This window comes from Talpa europaea (genome assembly GCF_964194135.1).
Source record: "Talpa europaea genome assembly, chromosome: 8".
NCBI lineage: Eukaryota > Metazoa > Chordata > Mammalia > Eulipotyphla > Talpidae > Talpa > Talpa europaea.
Window position 1 is genome coordinate 62,460,852 of NC_140075.1, and position 17,064 is coordinate 62,477,915.

Consider the following 17,064-nt stretch of genomic DNA (forward strand, 5'->3'; position numbering starts at 1 on the left):
TCTCCAAAAAATCCAGCTCCCTTCAGGGTAGCAGGATCCCAACAGGTACTGATCCCATTCTCAAGGGTTGCATTTTCATGACCTAATCACTTCACAAAGGTCTCACTTCCTAATACCATCATGTTGGGAATTTGGTTTCAACATGAATTTGGGGGGGACACATTTGGTCTCTAACAACATCCTGGAAGCAAAGAGTGAAGGATGCTACAATCTGTATAAAGACCAGAGCAGCGTGATACTGTGCTTCATATAGATGTCAGCTCTGAAGTTGGCCCCTTCTGCTGTGAGCAATCAGTTTTGTTTCATCTATGCTGGGGGCAGGCTGGGGAGGGGTTTCCATGGGAAAAAAAGGGCTTAGGTGCTGGTCAAGACCAGGACTGCTAATGTTCATGGAGAAATCTTGTTTCTGGAAAACATCAGATCTACAGTTGTTTGCCCTCAGTTTGCCCTTCTTTTTTTTCTTTTTCAAATAAGCACTACTGAGTTTATTTGGCGCAGTGGTTGAGCACTGGGTTGCGAAGCTGCCCGCAGCCTCTGCAGCACCGGTTCGATCCCCGGCTGCTCCCCGACCGCCGGAGGAGGGTCCCACATGGCGCGCAGACCTCTCCTGCCGCCTGCTGCTCCCCTCAGCAGTGTACTTCGGTCCTTCTGCCTGCTCTGCTCCCTGCTCTGGCTCTGGTGAATTCTCTCACCCTCCAGCGCTTCTGACTGTACTCAGTGCTTGTGTAAGTAAATAAATAATTCTTTTTTTTTTTTTTAAAGAGGCATGTTTATTTATTTATTTATTTATTTGTTTGTTTGTTTATACATGCACTGGGTACAGTCAGAAGCGTGGGAGGGCGAGAGAACTCACCAGAGCCAGAGCGGGGAGCAGAGCAGGCAGAAAGACCGAAGCACACCGCTGAAGGGAGCAGCGGGCGGCAGGAGAGGTCTGCGCGCCATGTGGGACCCTCCTCAGGTGGCCGGGGAGCAGCCGGGGATCGAACCGGCGCCGCAGAGGTCGCCAGCAGCTTCGCAACCCAGCGCTCAACCACTGCGCCACCGGGGAGGCCCATAAGTAAATAAATAATTCTTAAAAAAAAACAAAACAAATAAACACTACTGAGATATAATGTAAATACAATGAAACACAGATAATGTCAGCACATAGTTCCTGGAGTTTTGGCCAAAGTATAAATCTGTATCTACCAATTCCCATCAAAACATAGAGCATTTTCATCACTTTAGAAAAATCCCTTGATCTGATTTCTTTTTTTTTTTAAGATTTATTTATTTATTTATACAAGAACTGGGGTACAGGTCAGAGGTGCAGAGGGTGAGAGAATTCACCAGAGACAGAGTGGGGAGCAGAACAGGCAGATGGACCAAAGATACCACTGAGGGAAGCAGTGGGCAAGACAGGAGAGGTCTGCTGCACCATGTGAGTTGTTCCCTGGCCGGCCGGGAATCGAACCCACACTGCAGAGGCTGCGGACAGCTTCACAGTGCTGTGCTCAACCTGCTGCGCCACCAGGGAGGCCCTTGACTTTATTTATGTAGTTTTTCCCATGTAGAAGTAAAAAGAATTATTGCAGTTTTTATGGTTTCATTTTTCACATTTAAATCTTGATCCGTCTGAAATTTATTTTGGTGTGTGGTGTGAAAGGCACAGATTTAGTTTAATGTTATTTCCCCAGAGAGCTATCCATTTGTCTCAACATCATTTATTGATAAACTTATTTTTTTCCCTCACTGATTTGAAATGCCACCTTTATCATGTATTAAATTCTCAAGTGTGTTTGTATCTATTTCAGACCTTCCCTTCTGCTCCACTGATTTGCTTATTTATTACTGATACAATCATAGTTTTAATCATGGCAACATTATTTTAAAGAATTTTAAAAAAAGATTTGTTTATTTATGCATACAAGAACTGGGGCACAGGCCAGAGGTGTGAGGGGTGAGAGGATTCATCAGAGACAGAGCAGGGGTCAGAACAGGCAGACCGAATGAAATACACTGCTGAGAGAAGCAGCCGGTGAGACAGGAGAGGTCTGCTGCACCATGTGGGTCACCTCCCTGCCTGGGATAGAACTGGTGCTGCAGTGGCTGCAGATAGCTTCATAGTGCTGCATCTTAACCCCTTACACCACCAGGGAGGCCTTATTTTAAAGAATCTTATATGTTAGTTTTATATTACATTTTATATTAATCTTATATTATCTCTTCAATGAGCTGATTTTCTCCAGGGTTCCTGGACTAGTTATCTCTGGCTGCATAACAAATTACCTGAAAAGGGCCTCCCTGGTGGCACAGGTGGTTGAGCGCAGCGCTGTGAAGCTGTCCGCAGCCTCTGCAGTGCCGGTTCGTGCTGCAGGAGGCCTTGCTGCTCCAGCCAGATAGGATACTGGCAAGCAGCGAAGCCCAAAGGGCCTCACACCGTGGGGCCGAAGCTAAAGGGCCTCACACCGTGGGGCTGAAGATTCCTTGTGCCTCACACCGTGAGGTTAAAGATCTAACATTCCTTCACTTTTTGTTCTTGGTCATAAATAAAAAAAAAATTTCCCAAAAAAAAGTACATTAGACACTATATTATATACATCAGTATATTGCCAATAAACGACATGGAAAATTAAAAACTAATTATTAAACAATTTGGCCTACTTGACAATGGAAGACAACTTATTGAGCATGCCTGACAAGCATTACAATATAATAATCATAGTAGGTCCTTCTATTTTGTTTTCTCTTGAAGTTTCTTGGGAAAGTTTTTTATTCATTTATTTATTTATTTATTTATTTATTTATTTATTTATTTGTTTGTTTATTTGTTTACTTGCTTGTTTTGTTTTGTTTATACATGCACTGGGTACAGTCAGAAGCGTGGGAGGGTGAGAGAATTCACCAGAGCCAGAGCGGGGAGCAGAACAGGCAGAAGGACCTAAGCACACTGCTGAGGGGAGCAGCGGGTGGCAGGAGAGGTCTGCGCACCATGTGGGACCCTCCTCCAGTGGCCGGGGAGCAGCCGGGGATCGAACCGGCGCCGCCGAGGCCGCGGGCAGCTTCGCAACCCAGCGCTCAACCGCTGCGCCACGGGGAGGCCCTCTTGGGAAAGTTTTTAATATAAAGCTATTTGAGTTAAGAAATTTCTAGGTAAAAAAAGTTCTAATAGCTGAGCAACAGCTGGTCTCCGGCTGAAGGTCATGTGAATAAAATAGTCCTTTGATGCTTAGGCTTTAGCTGATAGGAATGCACTGGCGGTTATTCACTGTTTTAAATAATTGTCTAAATGAAAAAATAAGTAACTTTAATGTTAGGTTTGGTTTATTATCTGTTAACCTTAAAAGCTGCCATCTAGCTGAGACCTGTAGGGGCCAGTAGTCTATGGAAAACATAATATACTAATTGTTTATGCTTTACACATGATAATGTATTTTCTTCTTATTATTACTAATAATGAATAAATAAAGACCTACTGAGTCTCTCGGCAGAAGATACTAGCACCTCACCAAGTGTCAGTGTCTCCTCATTCTACCTCATCCCCTTCCCCTCAGCCCTTTCGTTTTCGCCGATGCCGTCTCATCCTTTCAGGAACCCCTGACACGACATTTTGCCGGAGGCTAGTCCCTGGCAGGTTCGGTCCCTGCTGGCCGTGGAGATATGGAGCAGACCTCTCCTGTCTCTCCCACTGCTCCCCTCAGCAGTGTATTTCAGTAGATCTGCCTGTTCTGTTCCCCACTCTGTCTCTGGTGAATCCTTTCACCCTCCTGCACATCTGGCCTGTACCCCGGTTCTTGTATAAATAAATAAGTCTTTAAAAAAAATTGCCCGAAAACCTTTATCTTAAGTTTCTGAGTCAGGAGTGGCTCAGGATGCCTCCTGCAGCCCAGTGGTCTCAGGGAATGCAGTCATCACAAGACTGGCCCAGGGCTGAGAGATTTGCTTCCAAGCTTGTTCACCTGGTTGCTGGCTGTACCACAGGGGTCCAGCCTCAGGGGTACGCAAGGCACAGAGCCAGTGATCCCAGGGAGAGAGAGACAGGGAGGGCAGGCCAGGGAACATTCAGTGCTCTGTATACTAACATACTTTGCCAACCCTCGTGTGGTATGGGAGGACCAGCAGAGGGTGTGGCCCCAGCCCACGGGGTCAACAGGTCCACTGCAGGGCTGGCGCTCCATCTCCAATTTTGGCTCTTCTCTTTTCACTTTGTTCACTTTTGGGGGGTTGTTCACCCATTTTATGAGTCTGCTTCTATTTGTGCTGGTAATCCCCAAATTCATCTGATCATTAACTTGCTTTCTTGAGTGGTAGGTACCTCCTCTGAAATGCCCACAGACGTCTGTATGTGACTTTTACCTCAGTCACCTCAAACCTGCTTCCACCTTGACATGTAGCACTTGGCACTGCATTTATCTGATTTCCCCCAGGACACCATGGCTCATGGTGGTTGGGACTGAGCCTTCTTTATTCTGGTGGTTGCAGTACTTAACACAGAACCTCAAACAAAGTAGGCACTCATCAAATATTTGGACCCAGGTGACAACCTGGGTGGTGACTGCACTCTCAGATGCAGAAGAGGGCCTGGATTCGCACAACCAATAGCCCTGGATAGTGCCAGTGGTCCTATCCAGTGGGAGGAGCTGTTACGCTGTTTTTTGTTTTTTGTTTTTTTTTTTGTGGGACCCTCGCCGGTGGCCAGGGATGGAACTGGCGCTGCAGAGGCTGCAGGCAGACTTGCAACCCAGCCCTCAACCGCTGCGCCACCAGGGGAGGCCCTGTTACACTGGTTTTGACTGAGGTTCATGTTTTCTGTCGCTGGTAGAAATGTCTCTGTGGCTTGATACCCCACTCAGCCTCCTAGATGTCTGAGTTGTGGCTGTCAGCCCTTCTTCTGCAGTGTGGAGTCTGGAGCCTGTTGGACCTGTTGTGCATGAAAGTCAGGGGGCAGCTGGACAGATAAGACTGCGCCCTTGGTCAGCAGAGCATGCAGCAGCCTGCAGAATATTAAACATTACTCAGGAGACAAGTCCTGCATGGCATGCCCCCCCCACCCCCACCCCAGCTTGACTCTCCCTTCCCAAGTTCCCTCCCCAGCTGTGGGGGAAGTCTTTTCTTACACACGTTCTTAATACTAGGACTATAAATTCCACGAATCCTTGAATGTTTCAGAGAGAATCAGCAGGACCTGAAACCCGGACTGCTGCATATTTACATCCTTGCACGCAGAAGCAGGCACCAGGATAAGAGGCTCTTCGCCTGCGCTCAGGAAAGACAAAAGCACAAGCAGGTAATGCTGAGCTGGCACCACCTCACCCCGAGCAGGGACAGTGTGACCTACAGGAGGCTTCCCACATGGGGGTCCACTGCTTTTGACTTTTTGTGCTAATGCTTCTTTTTTTCTGGTGCTATCTGCAGCTTAGTCTTTATTCCTTACTTCTCACGAGAAATCATTTCTCAGAGCTGCTCAGACCACCCAACTCAGTTCTTCGTCTTACTGGATGTGCAGGTGAAACCAAAGAGGGGAATAGACTTGCCAAGATGGCACATTTTCAGTTAACATCTCCCTTGTCTCTCCCTTTCCTGATTTTCAATATCTCTAGCTATCCCTGGTCTTGCCCCTAAGTTTTGTTTTCTTTCCATTTCCTTTCCCCTTCTTTTCTGTCTGTGGACTCAGTGGTGGAGGGCATCTTTTCCAAGAAGGCACTCCATCTTTTGATTTCTGAATTATTCAGTATGAAAATGGGAATCTAGGGGGCAGTGGCAGGTTCTGAGCTCCAGGACCTGCGTTCTACTCTGCCCAGCTGACTGCTTCAGAGTCAAGCAAGTGAGAATAGGGACAAGTGAGCAAGACCCTGGGCCCCTGGAAACTGCTCCTTCTTGGATCCTTCTTGGAATGGGAAGGAGAACTAGGGCGATAAATGATGGTTGGTCAGTCTCTTTTTACTTTACCTCCACAGGCCAGAGCTGCCTTTCTTTACCAGTCGGTGCTTTTTCTTGCTTTTTCTTGCAGACCTTAGAGGGAACAGCTACATATTTGCCTGGAGGTGGGACCAGCATTTCATGCTGTAACTCCAGTCGTCCAGCAGGGGGAGGCCTGTCCTGATGAAAGGCTGGTCCTCTGTTTCCCTTGGCCCTCAGAGCCAAGGAGACCTGAATCGCCTGACACATGATGGGGTTAATCTGTGGTGGCAGCTGCAGGGGGTGGGCGGGGGGAAGGAGTCCCTCAGGGGTCATAACACTGTTTAGAATCTGATGTCCTGTTTAGGAAAAGTAGAACAATGACAAGGTGAAACCCTTATATCCTTGAATTGAAAGTCTGTAAATATGACCTTGCAGAAAGAAGAGGGGAGCAAAGAGGGGTGGGGAGGGAGACAGAGAGATAGAAAAAAAGAGAGAGAGAGGGAGGGAGGGAGGGAGGGTGGGGAGAGAGAGAGAGAGAGAGAGAGAGAGAGAGAGAGAGAGAGAGAGAGAGAGGTGTCTAGGAACTACAAAGGGTGTTTTTGGAAATACACGGTATCAGAAGAGCCATAAGTTGGAAACCTATACTGACCCTCTCACAGAGAAACATTTGTTCACCTTCATTGTGGCACTGATATAGACTGATATTTAATTTCTATTTTGCTGACAATTTCTGAATGGCACCCATTTATTTATCATTTATAGATACCGACCCTTAACTTAAGGGAAGTGGGTTATGCAGGGGTTGCTAAGGAACAAGGGGAGATGCAGTCAGTACTGGCAGGGGTTGCTTAGTAACCAGAGTCCCTTGGTGATGGAGTGGCCAGAGCAGGTCTGGAACTGATGAGGGTGAGCAGAGTCAGCCCACTGCTTATCCTCCCGAGAGCACATGCCTGTTGGACCCTTCACCCAGAAATGCCAAGGCCATGTAGAAAGTACACCCCAAGTCCCTGAGTGCCCTTGATGACCCCTTGCTCCCTACCCACTTCCCGCTACAGGAAGCTGATCAGATTCTGGGACTCAGAGATGAGTAGGCTCCTGAGTAAGCAAATGGGAATCTCACACTGGGGGAAGCGGGAACCTCTGGTTCACTTTGATGTGGACCTGGGACTTTGGAGTTTGGATAAAAGAGGGTCCCCTGACAAGCAACTCTGATATTTTCCTAGTTCTTCACATCTGAGTCTTCCTTGCCAGGTCTTCTCCTTGCACATATTTGCAGTGGACACCCCTCTCCTCCCATCCCTGGGGAAGAGGTGACCGTGGTCACCACGCTCACACCACAGCCTGGCTTGGGATTGCTTTTACTGGCCCAGGCTCCTCACAGCCTTCTTCTCTGCGGCAGTCTGGGGGAGACATCCACAGTCATCTGGAGCCATAGTCTGCTTTCTCAGTCATGAGGCCCTGTTCTCTGCACCCCAGGCACAGAGGTGTCCCTTTTCTCTCCCAAACACTCTGCACACTCACACCCCTTTGCTCACAGTCTGTCCGCTGAGATTAGAGCGCCTGTCCTGCTGTGTCCTCCCACCACCCCCATCAGGACCCTCCTCCAACTACCAGGCCCTGTTTACTCACCACTTTGCCAGTGCTGACACTCCCCAGCAGGTAGAGTGAGCTGGCACCCATGGCCCCTATATCTTGACCCAGTACCCTGGTCTCAGGTCCCACAGGGTTCTGGGCGCAGAGGAAAGCAAGTGGAGCTCCCCTAAGTGGCTTGCTTAGCTGCTGCTGCTTCTACTACCTGGCAGGCTGCTCCCAAGAAGTCCTTTGTGACCGGCGTGTTTCACATAGAGAACATGTTTTAAAATGTCCATAGTGCAGAATGCATCTGAGAGAGAATTGAGAAACTGGCAAGTTTGTTTCTGAGAACTGGAAAGCTTAGTTTTTTTTTTTTTTTTGTTTTGTTTTTTTAAAATTATTTATTTATTTATTTATACAAGCACTGGGTACAGTCAGAAGTGCGGGAGGGTGAGAGAATTCACCAGAGCCAGAGCAGGGAGCAGAGCAGGCAGAAGGACCAAAGTACACTGCTGAGGGGAGCAGCGGGCGGCAGGAGAGGTCTGCGCGCCATGTGGGACCCTCCTCCGGTGGCTGGGGAGCAGTCGGGGATCAAACCAGCACTGCAGAGGCTGAGGGCAGCTTCGCAACCCAGCGCTCAACCGCTGCGCCACTGGGGAGAACATGGAAATCTTAGTTTTTGAACTACTTTTGAACTTTGAACTGCTTGAATTTTAAAATTTACCATGACAAGTCATCTCTAATTTTAAACTTTTTTTATTGTAAACTATTTTTAAACTTTTGTGTTATTGTAGCATAACACACATTCATAAAAAGTATATATCTATTATATATATATACATACACACGTACGATATATGTATGTATACATATGATATATATATATAATTTTATTTTTTTAAGATTTATTTATTTATACAAGAACTGCAATACAGGTCAGATGTGTGGGAGGGTGAGAGGATTCACCAGAGACAGAGCGGGGAACAGAACAGGCAGACTGACTGAAATACACTGCTGAGGGGAGCAGTGGAGTAGAAAGGAGAGGTCTGCCGTGCCATGTGGGTATCTCCTCGGCCAGCTGGGATAGAACCTCTACTGCGGAGGCTGCGGACAGCTTCACAGCGCTGCGCTCAACTGCCTGCGCCATCAGGGAGGCCCGATATATATAATTTTAATGGACAACATGTAGCCATTAATCAGTCATAAAATAGAACACTTCATCACCTCAGAAGCCCCTTGGACTGCCCCCTTCCCAACCATAAGCCCCCTTTAACTCCAGCAATACCCACTCCCCTAACTTTTGTGATAATCACATCTTGTCTTTCTTTGTAGTTGTATCGCTTGTTTGCATTTTTATTTTTATTTTTTAATTTTTTATATTTATTTATTTATTTATACAAGCATTGGGTACAGTCAGAAGCGCAGGAGGGTGAGAGAATTCACCAGAGCCAGAGTGGGGAGCAGAACAGACAGACTGATGAAATACACTGCTGAGGGGAGCAGCGGGCGTGGCAGGAGGGGTCTGTCGTGCAATATGGGACCCTGGCCTGGTGGCCAGGGATCGAACCGGTGCTGCAGAGGCTGTGGGCAGCTTCGCAGCCCAGCACTCAACCACTGCATCACCAGGGGAGGCCCACCTGTTTGCATTTTTAAATAATAGAATTATTTTGCTTGTTTTTGAAACTTATGTATGTAGAATCGCATATTCTTTGGTGCCTGGCTTTATTCCTTCAATGCTATCTTCTTAGATTCGTGTATGCTATTCAAGTGCATTAATTTTCATTGCTGTATAATATTCCATTATATAAATGCAACACAATTTTCCTCTCTGCTTTACCATTAGTGGATTTTTAGTTTTGTTTCCAGATTGAGGCTGTTACAAAGAATGCTGCTATGAAGGCTCTTCCCTGAGTATGAAACTGTTGAGATAGAGGGTTGGATGAGCAGCTTCCAGGGTAGTGCTAAGCCATTTTCCAAAGTGGTTGTGCTTACACTCCATCCAGCAGTGAATGAGTATCTGTTAATATCTGTTTTTTCAACTAGAAGAAGTTCAGTAAAATTAATAGTTGGTATAATTATTCGTTTGAGGTCTGGCAACCTTACTCTACTGGAAAGTTTCATGTGGGGAGTGTGGGGCGTGGGTGTCTGGGGTCAGAGTTTGCCATGGTGTCAGTATCTGTTGCCTGCTGCCTGACTTGTTGCAAGCGCTCAGGGCATTCTCATGGAATAAAGGGGGAAAATAACCCTGTCTGTGCGCATTGAGTCTCACATTTGAATTTGCCTGTTTTATAAATAGATAATTTTCCAGACAGGTTTTCTGACCTGAGGCTCATGTGTTTGAAATTCACCCTGACTTACTTGACTCTCTCCCACTCTGGGCTGCTGGCCTTGACTGCTTGAAGGAGTTGGGACAGGTTACCATCATACTCACTTAAGGCATCAGTGATAAGTGAAGTCAATTCTTCCCCCAGGTCGAGTTCCACAGGAAGTAGACCAGGCACTGCTACCATGCTCCGAGCAGTGGCCTGGGTCCACCGAGGCCTGTTTCACCCCTGCGGGGCACTATCTGTACGGATGCGCAGCAGTGGTGCAGACCAAAAGGGTGTCCTAGCCAATCGGGTAGCTGTGATCACGGGGTCCACTGATGGGTGAGTGTTGGGGTTTGACTGCCCCCCCCAGGAACCCTGCTTTTCACCAAAGGACCCCAGGGTGTAGAGCTGGACACAAACTTGTTGATTTCCAGGGCTAGGCAGAGGAAGAACAGTGGTGAGGGTCTGAGGCTATTTTGCTCCCTCCATCTCTGCCCACAGGATCGGCTTTGCCATCGCCCGGCGTCTGGCCCAGGATGGGGCCCATGTGGTGATCAGCAGCCGGAAGCAGCAGAACGTGGACCGGGCAGTGGAGGCCCTGAAGGCGGAGGGGCTGAGGGTGACAGGCACCGTGTGCCACGTGGGGAAGACTGAGGACCGGGAGCGGCTGGTGGCCACGGTGAGGGGCCGGGGTGGTAGGACACAGGCAAGAAAACACATAGAACCTTCCCTCACTACTCAGCCCTCGGAGGAGCAGGGGCTGGGATGGAGGTGGGGAGGCCAGAACATATCCTGAGACCATGATTGCTCACAATCTAGCTGAGTAGACCACGTGATTCACACTGACTCTCTGGAAAGTTCATAGAGGACCCTCATCCCCCATCCCACACCTGGGACAACTGATTGAGGAGCATCTTGAAGGGATTTCCCTATCCCAAGCTCCCAGAGGGATTTCTGGAGAAGACTGTCCTCCCCTGAGACCTTCAGCACCAGCAGGCTTGCCTTTGGGTCTATCTCAGACACTTGCCCTTCACTGAGTGTTCGGTTCTCATGGGAACCTGTGACCACTCCTGGTTGAGACAGTATCTAACCCTCAGACTTCACCTCAGTGCCCCATGTACCCAGCTGCTGTGGGAGGGAAGCCTCTGCAGGCATTTCCACACTCACCCCATCCTTCATATTCCCTTTCTCCCCAGGTCCAGGAGCACTGTGGGGGTGTCGACATCCTGGTGTGCAATGCTGGTGTCAACCCCCTGGTGGGGAGCACTCTGGGGTCCGATGCTGGGGTGTGGGACAAGGTGAGGCCCAGGGAACAAGCCAAAGGGTCTGAAGTGCCAGCTCTGCACTGGGCTCCACCCCCACCAAGCACCCCCCCACCTCCGCCCATATTCCCATGTTTACAGACGGGCGCTGGATGACAGCTGGCCAACTTGTTCCCCGAACATGCTGTGTTTCAAAGCTGGTTCCTACGCTTCCCTCCTTTCTTTTCTCTCCCTGTCCCTTTTGCATTTATTTGTTCAGCAAAATATTTAGTGAGGGCTTGCTTTGTGCCAGGCACTGCTCCAAACTCTGGGAAAAAGTCTGCTCTTGGGAAGAGTCAAGAATAGTAGTCTGTTGTCTGTCAAACAGTTCTTATTTTTATATCCTTGGGACATATATTGGTGACCATGTCTATTGTTGCTGTCCCCTCTTTCCTAAATTAGGGCTCTCTGCTGGCCCTCTCCCCTGGGCTTGCCTGTAAGCTCTTTGTGGGCTTGGACTTCCAATCTGGTAACAGTCCACTTCGCAATCCTGCCATCTGGGCCGGGAGAGACCTAGTCAATTCGTTGAGGTCCATCACAGGCTCGCCTAAGACTCCTGTTCCTTTCACGCCTGTGTTTTGTTCCCTAGATCCTCTGACTGACAGGAAGGACAGGGGTGGAATCTGCTGTTGGCATCCCACTCTGGCCCAAGCACGGGGTGAAGCTGTTCCTTCTGCCCGCCCTGCTGTCTGCACTCTGCCAACATCCTTCTCAGGCTGGCCCTGAGTACCTGCCCTTGGCAGGCTGCCCTTCCTAGCATCCTCAGAGCTGACCTGAAATCTGAGCTCCCTGCAGCTGCTGCAAGCAGCCTCCCTAGGCTCCTCAGCTGCATCCTTAATGACTCTGGAGGATTATTTGTGATTAGGTAGCCGGGATTTCATTACCGGTAGTCTTCTAACTGTCCTGAGTCATTTTCCCTTTTAGTGTCTCACTTCATGGGATCATGACTCTTTTTCTTGGAACGGTTTGGATTCAACCACCCACCCCACCCCCCGCACCCAGAAAATGGGTGTATTTGCTGCAGCCCCACCTTACTTTTTCTGCTGCTCCTCTGTTCTCCAATGTCTTGCTTCCCCACATGCAATTCTGCACTGTCGCATAGAAATCACCTCCAACCCCACTGCCACCACCTGGGACATCAAGTGGTCACAACACGAGTTTAGAATCTGCCCAGTGCTCTGCTATGAACTGAATGCAATTTTTGGTGGGTGTCCTGTGAGGGAATTCCTACTCTCTCATCTTATCCTTGGGCCAGTTGGAGCTCTCTCTAGACCAGGACCCATTTCCTTCAGCTGGTGGGACGGCTTTCTTCTCCCTCCCCCGGCCCCCCATTATTTCTTCGTCCAGGGCTCCCTGCACACGCCCTCCTCAGCTTCACCATCCCTACTCTTCTTTCTTTTCTGATTGGGCAGTTTTCTTCAGCAAGGGAGGGACTGGCCTTTCCTGGGTCATGTTAGGCTCCCGAGCCCAGGAGGGGTTCATCTCAGCCCACTGACACACATGGAGACTAGGGACTTGACCAGGAAGTCCTTAGCTTAACTCCAGTTCCTTCTTGGGGACCTTTGTTAGACATTCAAGCTACTTTTTTGCAGCCCTAGGAGTCATCCCCAGCCCCAGTACCTGTCATCCAAGGGGCCAAGCAGCATTCAGTTGAGACACTTCCTCTGTCCATGTCTAAGGACGTGGGTGGGTGTGGGATGAAGATGTGGGAAAAACAACGGACATTTACAGGCCTGGCCATTTACAGATGGGCGGCCTTGTTGCTTAGAGATGTGGCCCACTGCTGACTTCATTAAAGACAGCACCCACAGAAAGGATCCCGGTGCTGCCTGAGTCCCAGCTGGCATTCTCTGCGGGGTCTTTGCATCTCTCCTTGGCAGTTCCTCTCTTACTCATCCCGCGTCCAGACCCAGTAGACACAGTTCCCGGATGAAGGTCAGGGACCCTCCTGTCTGAGCCCAGACCCAGGCTTTCGTGGCAGGCTGCCTCAGCCTCCCAGAACAGCAATCTCTGTTGTGTTGCCTTCTCTGTGTTGGTGGTAGGAGAGCTCAGAGCCAAGTCTGCAAGAAACTGGCGTGAAGGTAGGCCTCACAGCATGTACTTTTTGTGAACAAATAATAGAATAATGATCAGACTTGACTGCGTGCTGTGAAGTGTAGGTACCAAGCTCACTTTCGCTTTTTCTTATTTTCCTACACTGATTTTTCCTATTCTCCATTTCTAAACACGTAACAACTTTTGATTTGTTTTATCCTGTTGCATTGTGAGTTCTACTGGAATGAGGCAAGAGCACAGACACAGAGACACAAAGATGAGTCTTCCAGTTATTTTCCTGCTCTTAGCACCCCCTCCCTTCTGTCTGTTCTGTCTTCAATCTTTTTCTGCTGGCCTCTGCTTCTAACTCCTATCTGCACAACCACAGAGTAGCCCAGTTTCTTTCATGTCCTGAACCTTTCCTTCCTTCACACCAGTCCTGAGCAACTTACATTTTTTTTTTTAAAGATTTATTTATTTATTTATACATGCACTGGGTACAGTCAGAAGCGCGGAGGGTGAGAGAATTCACCAGAGCCAGAGCAGGGAGCAGAGCAGGCAGAAAGACCGAAGTACACTGCTGAGGGGAGCAGCGGGTGGCAGGAGAGGTCTGTGCGCCATGCGGGACCTTCTTCTGGTGGCCGGGGAGCAGCCGGGGATCGAACCGGCGCTGCAGAGGCTGCGGGCAGCTTCGCAACTCAGCGCTCAACCGCTGCGCCACCGGCGAGGCCCCGCAACTTACATTTTTAGTGTTCTGCTCACAGGCTGTCACTTAGCTGCCTACATATCAGATCGTTAGCAAATTGGAAACACCTCAAGTCAGAAGGGGGACGATTGTCTCAGCTCTGCACACATCTGGGTTTGTTGTACAAATTGTAGGATTGCAAGTTCTTGCAAGGGCTCACCGTGCCTCTCTCTATCCTCCACCATGCTCACCATGACTCCGATCTGATTGCAGATCCTGGATGTGAATGTGAAGTCCCCCGCCCTGCTGCTGAGCCAGCTGCTGCCCCACATGGAGAACAGAGGGTGAGGGAAGGGGTTTGGGGCTGGTGGGGGTTGGGAGGCTGAGGCACAGGAACTGAGTCGGGAGAGATAAGGGCACGATCAGGAGGGGGGAAGACAGAAGTCTGTAATTCCCACGTCCCCTTCCCTCTGTCCTGCCTTACTCTTTTTTTTTTTTTTTTAAGATTTATTTATTTATGCATACAAGAACTTGGGTATAGGCCAGAGGTGTGGAGGGTGGAGTGGGAGGATTCACCAGAGAGAGAGTGGAACAAATGTACTGAAATACACTGCCGAGGGGAGCAGCGGGGAGTCAGGAGAGGTCCGCTGCACCATGTGGGTCACCTCCCTGGCCGGGGATCGAACCCATGCTGCAGTGGCTGAGGATAGCATAGTGCTGCATCTTAACCCCTTGAGCAACCAGGGAGGCCCCTGTCCTACTTTACTCTTGTGCAGCTACAGCTCTGAATTCTAATGGCTCTGGGGTGGGGTTATGTTCCAGGGTCCGGAGACATTGTCCTTGGCCTTGACTCCCCAGATGTGAAAAGAGGCTATGCTTAGCTCCTTAGCTTGTGGGCTGGCCCTTTTTGTTTTTCTTATAGCTGGACAGTTCCTTCTGGATAATTTATAGGCTGTGACAAGGTTTGCCCCCTTTTGTCCACAGGGGCAAACCTGTCTTAGCCCATCTTCATTCTGTTTCTTGGTCTCCAGGGACCCCGCTTCTGTTCCAGATACTGTATGCCCGACTGCACTGCATGTGTCCCCAGCAGGCTTGTGTTAGGGATCTGGGCCACCACCTCCCTCAGAACGCAGCCGCTTCACGGCTCCTCCTGCAGACACAACCTTAAGACTTGACCAGGGATGTGTGGCTAGAAGGAAAAATTCCTGACTGTCAGATCTTGCTTTCTCCTCTGCCCCATTTCTTCTCGGAGGTCCCTGTTGGGCATGCACTGTCAGGCCCAAACATCTTCACCAAGTCCACCCTGCTCTTCCCCACACTGGCCTTCTGTTCATCTCTCCTCTGAGGAGAAGCTGAAGAGTTAAATTGGTCTGAGCATAGGTACTGAGATCAGAGAAATAGGGTTGGAACTCTAGCTTTGCCACTTAATGACTGTTGCTAATCCTGAGCCTCAGGTTCCTGAGCTGTGAAATGGGGACTTGCATTACTGTTGTGGGAACTGCAATATTCCATGGATGCGTGATAGCACCTTAATCAATGGTGAGTTATTGGCGTCCTCTTATCTCTCTCTGTGTGTGTCTGTCTCTTCTCAGGAACGGTTCTGTTATTCTGGTCTCTTCTGTGTCAGCGTATATGCCACTTTCGGTGAGTGTTTGCTCCTCATGCTCCTTGTTTGGATAGGGAAAACGGTTGTGTTGAGCCCCACGGGGACATTACCTGGCTAGACTCTGCCTTCCTCTTGCTGCCCTGGCTGAGCCCATGTGGCTGTTGGGTCCCAGCTTCTGATACCAGACCAGAGTTGGGAGTGTGTCTGAATTCTGGGCTTGGGACACCACAGTGGGTGAGGAATCTAACCGATATTTCCTTCACTCCCCTATTGCTTATCACTTTCCAGATGCTGGGTGTCTACAATGTTAGTAAGACAGCCCTGCTAGGTCTCACCAAGACACTGGCGTTGGAGCTGGCTCCCAAGGACATCCGGGTGAACTGTCTGGTTCCAGGAGTGATCAAGACTGATTTTAGCAAAGTGGTGAGGACTGGGGTGTGTTCCCTGTGGCCCAGCCTGGTTCATGGAAACTCTCCCTGACAACTAAGGGATAATGGGGTGACTGAAGCCTCAGAGTGGCATCCTCAGAGCTGGGATCCTCAGGGGCCACTGAACTCAGGTGTGACCCAGTCCCTCAACTCCTTGAAAGGGCAGGCTTTGGGCCCTCCCAACCCTTCATTTTAGCAGCACTGACTCTTTTATTTCTTTCCTTTGCTCAGTTACATGACAATGAGGTTTTTTGGAACAACTTAAAGGCACAGATGCAACTGCAGAGGCAAGTGGGGTGTGGTGCTTCAGTGGTCTGGGCACAGCTGGGGAGAAGCAGCTGAGCCCATCTCAAGAGCAGATTCTTTCCTGTCTACTGGCCTTTCTTTTTGCTGAAGTCAGGGTCCACTCAATCCTGGAGGGTGCAAGTAGCCCTGCTGAGCCCACCCTGTTCCTCCATGGAGCCCCCCAAGCAGCAGAACCAGAGTCTGAGGTACTGACCCTGATTCTGTGCATCTTCCATGCAGGATGGGGCGGCCTGAGGACTGTGCGGGAATAGTATCCTTCCTGTGCTCTCCAGAGGCCAGCTACATCACCGGCGAGAGCATCGTGGTGGCCGGCTACTCCCCTCGGCTCTGACAGGGCTGGGGGCCCTGTGGGTCTGGGCATAGCCAGAGGGTGGGTGGGCTAGGAGGTCATTAATTTCCAACAGAATCCAAAACCCTGTCAGACTAACAATTTGGGGGCTCACTCGTGTCAAGATTGAGGAAGCTCCCCCAGTCTTTTCATTCTCAGGACCCTGCCTGCTATGCTCCAGCCAACATGGGGGCTTTGGGGATGGGGCTTTGGAGCTGAGAATTTCACGGCATTGCTGCTCTGGAGGAACCCTAAGAGAAAGGATTAGAGGCTCAGTCTCCCGAAGGATCCCAGCTCCTTCTATCCTTTGTGCTTTAAACATTTCTTTTCAGAAAATAAACTCAAATTGATCCTCAAGTCTGGAAACTCATGGTTGGGGTGGATCCAAGGGTGACATGCTGTGGACAGGCTTCTCCAGTCTCCTGCTCCTGTGCTGGCCCCAAGGCTGCCACACACTCACGCTCTGCTCCCACTCCTGGGCTGGGGCTCGGGCTGCTGTGCAGGCCGGAGGGAGCCGTGGGAGGAGAAGGAAGCACTCTGGGGCTCTTGCAAACCTGAAGATAAAAGCCACACTAGCCCTTACGTACACCTTCAAGTTGAGAATGTCTACCTTAG

General features: G+C 49.6%; 1 protein-coding gene across 1 annotated transcript; it reads left to right on the forward strand.

The window, feature by feature from the left end:
* Nucleotides 1-9,940: 9,940 nt before the first annotated feature.
* LOC311175105 (dehydrogenase/reductase SDR family member 2, mitochondrial-like) lies at nt 9,941-16,452 on the forward strand (the record flags this gene model as incomplete). The annotated part of the gene is made up of 8 exons (XM_084240012.1): nt 9,941-10,100; nt 10,263-10,440; nt 10,958-11,059; nt 14,055-14,125; nt 15,374-15,425; nt 15,676-15,810; nt 16,047-16,111; nt 16,341-16,452. The coding sequence occupies exons 1-8, from the start codon at nt 9,961-9,963 to the stop codon at nt 16,450-16,452; spliced, it is 855 nt and encodes a 284-aa protein (XP_084096138.1). The 5' UTR covers nt 9,941-9,960.
* Nucleotides 16,453-17,064: the final 612 nt, after the last annotated feature.